A 7,064-nucleotide genomic window follows, 5' to 3' on the forward strand; every position below is an offset into this window, starting at 1 on the left:
CCCACCCATGTTTTGTTTCTTTTATACCAGAATAGTAAGTCCAAACATTTTCTGAGTTTTTTGACAAACTGTACATTATTATAAATACTTCTGCCAGTATTATTATGTGTTCATTAAACTGAGACGTATAGGGCAGAGAAGTGCAATTCCCCATAAGGGAGAATGACAGGAGCTGTGAGAAAATAATCTTTTTACCTTCTCTGCTGCCAGTTCCTACAATGTCTTCTCTCTGTTCCCTCCCACATGGAACTTCCTGTGACATCACTTCCTTTATTGGTGAGCGCACCACCTTGTGGACCTCAGAGGAACTTCAGCACAGAGAAGTTTCTCTATAGAGTGCAACTTTCACTCTCACCAAGGGCTTTTATTTTAAAATATATTATTTCTTTATTTTTTTTAGGGTTTTCTACTACATCCCCAAAAAACAGTTATAAGATATAAATATATTTAAGATAAGGAGAGATCTATCTTTCCCTTTTGTGAATGCAACAACCGAAATGCACAATACATGCTAAAACAGATAATACCAGTAGTTTCCTAAAAAGACAATAGGTATTAACTTTTAACTTGGGTTAATTTGGGACATTAACAAAAATGATGAAGCATTTCCCAGAAATGAACCTCCCCACCGGCAACTGATGGATTCACAAGAACATGTGAAGTCCGATATTCACCTAGGTAAGATTTTGTACCCCGACTCATTATTGCAGGACATTTTTTAATAAGCCAGGGAGTTTAGCTTTACCATTGCTGCGGAGAATTAGAAATGTGCAAACACACGAGATCTCACAATAATGTTTAAAAATGAGAACTTTATTGTATCTAAATATTTATGTAACATTAGAAAGATATGGTTTCCAAGAATTATTCATTTCTGTTCCGGATTGTTCCGGAACAAAGTCTTTTTAAACCACTATTCCTTTGGGCAGAAGGGTTTCACAGCTTCAGAACCTCTTTGTGGAAGAACCATTCTGTATAGTTTTTCTGGACATGGCTCCTCTTTATCTTCAGAATATTTGCTGAACATTTCTGAGATACATTATCTCTCAGAGATGGTTCAAAGGGAATTAGAAGTCTTTCAGAAATTGACCATCTTTTACACTATTCCAAAGGGGCCAAGGCATGGAGCTGCAATCTCACCAAGGGGTATTGCTTTCTGCATACTCAAAACAAATTTTACACTATGAGGGGCCTGGATTCTCCAAGAGAATGTCATGGGCCTAATTCACAAAAGTGTCCACTAATCTCAAGGCAGTTAGTTGGAAAAAATACAACACATTAATTCAACGTTAAAAAAAAAACTTCATGTAGCTTTTGCTATGTTGTGTTAATCTATTTTTACCCCTCCAGATTATAATTGACAGTTACGCGGTCTGGAATTGAGAAAATGTCTTGGGAAGAAGGTCTTTTTATAGATTAGTAGGACGACTTTACAGACATCAGAATCCTACCCAAAATTCTACCAATTGGCCATATCCCCCCCCCCCCCAATGATGACACAAGGAGTCCAGCCCCCACAATCCCTAACCTTGCCTGTGATAGTGCCAAAGTCTGTTCTTAATACCTAGCTCCTCTCACCATGACGTCTTGCAAAAAAACAGTTTTTGCACTCAGGATAGGACTGCAGCTTGCGCCCGGTGAGATTTTTTATGCCTGGCAAGTACGGCTTTCCGTTGATAACTTTTTCCGCACTCAGAGCATGTATATGGCTTTTCCTGCTTGTGGCATATCTGATGTACAGTAAGATTGGACTTGTGTGAAAAACGTTTTCCACATTCATTACAGGAATACGGCTTCTCTCCGGTGTGGCACCTTTGATGTATATAAAGATTGGATCTCTGCGAAAAACATTTTCCACACTCCGAGCAGCAATATGGCTTCTCTCCCGTATGAGATCTTTGATGTGTAACAAGTTCTGATTTGTGTGGAAAACATTTTCCACACTCCGGACATGGATACGGCTTGTCACCAGTGTGCTTCTTCTGATGTCTTGAAAGGCTGTGCTTATCCGAAAAACATTTCTTGCACTCATCGCACTTATATGGCTTCAATTTTTGATGTTCTGAGTTCTGGGGATAGCCCTTCCCACAAATAGGGCAGGAATATGGCTCCTCCCCACTATTAGATTTCTGATGTCTGAAAAGATTGGTCCTCTGTGAAAAATAATTCCTGCACTCAAGGCATGAATATGGCTTCTCCCCAGTGTGAACACTATAATGTTTGAGAAGTTCTGATTTATGAAGAAAACATTTCCCACATTTACAACAGAAATGGAGCTCCTTCTCCGTGTTAGTTAGAGCTAATTTAGAGATAACATTTTCCCCACGTTCAGGACTGGAAAATGTCTTCTCCCCATATATTATGGCACCATGCCTCGCAGCAGGAGGGTGTTCAGCGTAGGAGTCAGGAGAGTTGCAGGAGGAAGTATCGATAGTTGAGCCAATTGTCTCTTCTCCCATACAATCCCTTGTCATGGGCTCCGTTTTACAATCTGGAAATAAAGGAAGACCGTCTTCAGTTATTTCCTTACTCTGGACCAATCAGTGAGCAGGGATGACAGAAGAATATAAGATGGCTGACCTGCCCTGTTCCTTGTCTTTGTAGAAGAGTCCTCCACTATGAAAGTCCTCATCATTCCAGCCTCCTCCCTATATATATGATCATCCTCCACAGATATCTCTTCTTCTTTCACTTTAATTTTTAAATCCATCACATCTTCAGCCTGAAACAGAGGTATATAAATATGGAACATTAGACATTACATAGAAGATATGTTTTAGGGGCCACACATGTGGACCTTCATGTCTGGAACTCCAGAAACACAGGGGACGGAGACATCTCTCTGGTGGGCTCTCAACTCTACCTACCTGATGATGGTGAGGGATCTCCTGACCTTCCTGTGTGGAATCCCGGGAATACAGAGGATGGGGACATCTCTCTGGTGGGTTTATGGGGCCCTCAGCTCCACCTACCTGATGATGGTGAGGCCTCCGTACTGCTCTCTCCTTTACAATAACGTCTCCTCTTACCCGGTGATGTGAGGGTCTGGTGGTCCTCCATCATGACGTCCTTGTAGAGGTCCTTGTGTCCTTCTAAATACTCCCACTCCTCCATGGAAAAAACAACAGTGACATCCTGACACCTTATAGGAACCTGACGCACACAACGATACAATCACCATTCACACAAATCTCATTTGCTACTGAATATCGTCCCAGATTTCCCTGCTCACCTCTCCTGTTAGCAGCTTGGCCATCTTCTGAATAACTTCTAGAACCTTCTTCATGTTGTGTCTCCCAAGTTTTAGAGAGTCACATGGAGGCACTCTAATGGTTATATGATCACCAGACTTCATAAGAGGAAATTTCTGCATTGAAAAACCATTAGGAATGTCACATTAGAATGCTGGAATCAAAATTTTGAAGTGATGCCATTTGACCCTCCTAGAATCTTCATTACCTCTCCGGTTAGTAGGTGGATGATCTCCAGGGCGAGATTTATGATCCCCTTGGTCACTTGTCTCTGGCCTGCCTCCATGCTCATTCCTCATGTGACCTATAGTTTACATTTATACAATAAGAAAAGAGAATAATAAGTAATGATTGTACACAATTAGGATAGAGATTGACGGAAAGTGATATCAGTGTTAGTGTCACTTTAAGAACAGTTGCCATTTGGCTTATCCATAAAGGAACCTAAAACTAGGGTTTACTATGCTATTTTTCAAGAAAATGTTCTTATACTAAATTAGTTTGTTCAAATGGGTACGAGGATGGAAACGATTGGGCGTTATTGAGATGGAAAAAAAGACACAATATAAAAAACTTTTTGCTATAAAGAATCAGGTCAGATTGCAGCTTTTCTTCTAGCCAACATTGAACCCTGATGGAGGCCAAAGGCTGAAGTCTTCCTTATAAACTGAAACTTTCCAGAGCGTCTATCTGCCAGTTATCCATGGTTCCGACCCATCTCCATGTCACTACCAGTTAAGCGCCATTCATACTGTATCCCTGTCCCTCTAATGTGTTCCAAGGACATTAGTGTGGTGGTCAGTGGGAAGAATGTCACCTGTACAGATCCTAGCAATGGGGGGCTTTATGTAATCCACATTGACTCCTTTCCTCTGTTGTATAATTTTTATATTATGCAGCAAATAATACAAACAAAATGTTTTCATTAGCACCCCATAGGGTCCTAGTTAGTGGAATGTGATTGGCCAACTGCCACGCACACCATTCTGTAAAACAATAACGTAAAGTTGCCATTGGGAAAAAAAACTTCATTGGGTCTGCAGAAAAAATATTTTTCTAAATTTCATTAAAAAAATTGAATTACCTTAAACCCAGAATGTTCCTCACCTCTCCGGTCAGCAGGTAGATGATCTCCAGGGTCAGTTGTAATATCCTCTCGGTCAGACGGTTGTAGTTCGGCTCCATTGCTTGCACTCGGTTGTGCTCACCCCTGCTGCTATGGTGTCCATTCCTTAGTGCCGTGCATCATGGGTAACAAGAAGGCTCCTTGCTGATTGGTTTTCCATGGCCATTTTATTGTAGCCCAGCATACCAGATGGAAGACACTATGGCAGCCATTCATATATGGTAACGTGTCTTCATATATGGGCTACAAACAAATGGCTGCCAGCACACGCTTGTGTTCATTCATTCGTTAACATATAGCACACAATAGCTGCATACAATGGGTTAATGACATTATCCTTATAAGAAAGTCGTCCGTGCATTTCTATAACCACAAAACCAATTCTTCAATGATTATTGTTTTTATTGGTTTGTATTGTTTTAATTTGGTTTTATGCTTTTATACCACCTTGTATTTTTCATGACTGTCCAGCATTCTTTTTTTACCATAACAGGAACAAGTAAAAAATAATAAAATAAATAAAAATAAATAAATAAAAAATAAACCCACAACTATCCCGTCTATGCCTGATCCATCGCAGGATGCCGCCAATTTCTTTCTCCTTTACTTCTCATGTTCTTGAGGACGTAACTCCCATGCAGGCCCGTCGTAGTTCATCCATTTCCAACATGCCCAAAGGGAAATGAGGTGGTGACCAGGTACGTTAGAAAAGTTATTGCAGATGGGACATCGTCTGACCCTTTATACAGTAATCACCTGTGGGATTTTACTTTCACTTTATGTTTTTTCATTGTTTGCAAAAAGTCAAAAATCAATAAAATACACAAAAGGAAAAAAATTATACATATTACCACCACTACCTGATGTCAGCACACACGTGGGAGGTCTACTACCCTCATACACCATAGGATGGCACTCTACACAAATCCCAAACTAATCATAGCTCCGCCTTTTATTTTTTCAGTTTCTTTACAACTCTATGGTCAAGACACAGCAGGCCATCTGGCTCCCATGGGTGAATCTTTGTGTCCTGGCTTTTCTTGGCAGGGAAATGTACTACAAAACGGGTCTATCTTAGTATCCAAGGAAGAATTTCAAACGTTAGCAAGAATTTGTGTCACCAGCAACCCGAGATATCCTGAAGTCAAAGGTTTTACCAACATCAACTAGTGGAACTAAACCTTACCTTGACATGTTTGAAAAAAAATAAAAGTAAAATATATAACATTTACTTCTCACGTCACAACTCCCTTGGTATGATCCAGAGATATTGCGGGTTTTTTCTCCGGTGACATCACATGCGCATGTGAAAGTAAGTCCGGAATTCTTCGTGAAGTCATTCTTCGTGACGTCATCAGGGCTACCCGGCACACACAGTCCCGTGATACTTGTGTCTCCTTCCATGGGTAACCTTGCTTACTCACACAGTTACATGGGTTATCCTTCCACTTTCCTAAAATGCCAAGCACATGGTAGAAGTAATCATCCCAGACAATTATTAATATTAGTCTTGTTAAACTGAAGGTCCCACATAGTCAAACCAATCCAGCGACGGATGTTTCTCCTTTACATCCTGCGCCGGACTTTACCAGTACAAATGTTTGGAGTCAGTTGCGGTCTAAGAGAATACTCCGCCTAACAAGTGCTGCTGCCAACAGCTGATGGGATCCGAACTGGGAATCCAAGTTCGAATCCCACATTGCTATACCCATCATTGGCTACAAAGACCTTCGTGGTTACAATTCCAGTGTACATTGTGGAAAACAATCGTTGTAACATACCTCATTACAAAAAAAACTTACCTTTAGTATGTTTTATTTATTAAATTATATGAAAAAAAATTACTTTACTAAATAAAAATTGTAGAATTATTAGGATTTCTGTAAAATAAAGCATAACATAAAATCCAAGAGGGAATTAATATTTTTTCCTATTTCTACAAATTTACTATCGTACCTGTTTTTTTTCCAAGTATTGTAAGATGTTTTTTTTTTCGTCATTTGTTTATTTACGACCATTTTTTTTAAACAGTTCTGAATCAGTAATACAAGATTTTCCTTCAGGGATGTTGTCGTGGGTATTATCTTTCAATGCAACATACGGATTCCCCGACCGTAGGCATCCCTACGCATGACCACATTTACACCAACAGTCGGTTCCAAGTCTACGACCAACGTGCCTAGCATCTTCGGATTTCACAATTGTTCTGCTTAACTGTCAGGGTGGAAAGCAGGGGTCATCTTCTATATCTGAAAAGCTTGACCAAAAATCTTTCAAAAGCTTCCTTCTCTGTAAAATTTGAAAAATGATAATACCCAATCAGTACATTTTAGTTTTGCAATCTCATTGTAATTGTTTAACATTTTAATCCTAACTCTATGCTACAACTCTTCTATGGGGTATATTTATAGTTCATCCCGTCAATTCGGCTGAAAGTTCACAGTCGTTTGAAGTTGTCTTTAAAGTTTTGGTATTTGGTACTTACTTCTTACTGACATGCAATTTATTCTGGTGTATCCCATTTTACATACATATGATGTGCTATAGAGAGCAATGGCTCTGTAAAATATTTATATATATGATTTGTGAGGGGTTACACTCGCCTTTGCTGGGGTCAAAGGACACTTGTCTGGTTCATCCAACTCAGACCACACACCAAGGTATCAGTCTTAAGCTGGATTGCAGCC

General features: G+C 39.8%; 2 protein-coding genes across 2 annotated transcripts in view; both read right to left on the reverse strand.

Moving 5' to 3' along the window:
- Positions 1-872: 872 nt before the first annotated feature.
- LOC140339142 (uncharacterized) overlaps positions 873-7,064 on the reverse strand; it is a 9,718-nt gene continuing 3,526 nt past the window's right edge. Inside the window, exon 3 of the mRNA XM_072423725.1 lies at positions 873-2,045. Coding sequence (XP_072279826.1) covers positions 1,611-2,045 — 435 coding nt within the window. The 3' untranslated portion in view covers positions 873-1,610. The remainder of the gene's footprint in view (positions 2,046-7,064) is intronic.
- On the reverse strand, positions 2,718-3,720 carry LOC140339804 (gastrula zinc finger protein XlCGF66.1-like). Its single transcript, XM_072424704.1, has 4 exons — positions 3,460-3,720; positions 3,233-3,367; positions 2,973-3,153; positions 2,718-2,722 (listed from the first exon to the last, which is right to left on the reverse strand). Exons 1-4 carry the CDS (start codon positions 3,541-3,543, stop codon positions 2,718-2,720), a joined length of 405 nt encoding a protein of 134 aa, XP_072280805.1. The 5' UTR covers positions 3,544-3,720.

Source organism: Pyxicephalus adspersus, chromosome 10, assembly GCF_032062135.1.
Source record: "Pyxicephalus adspersus chromosome 10, UCB_Pads_2.0, whole genome shotgun sequence".
In the NCBI taxonomy this organism is placed as follows: domain Eukaryota; kingdom Metazoa; phylum Chordata; class Amphibia; order Anura; family Pyxicephalidae; genus Pyxicephalus; species Pyxicephalus adspersus.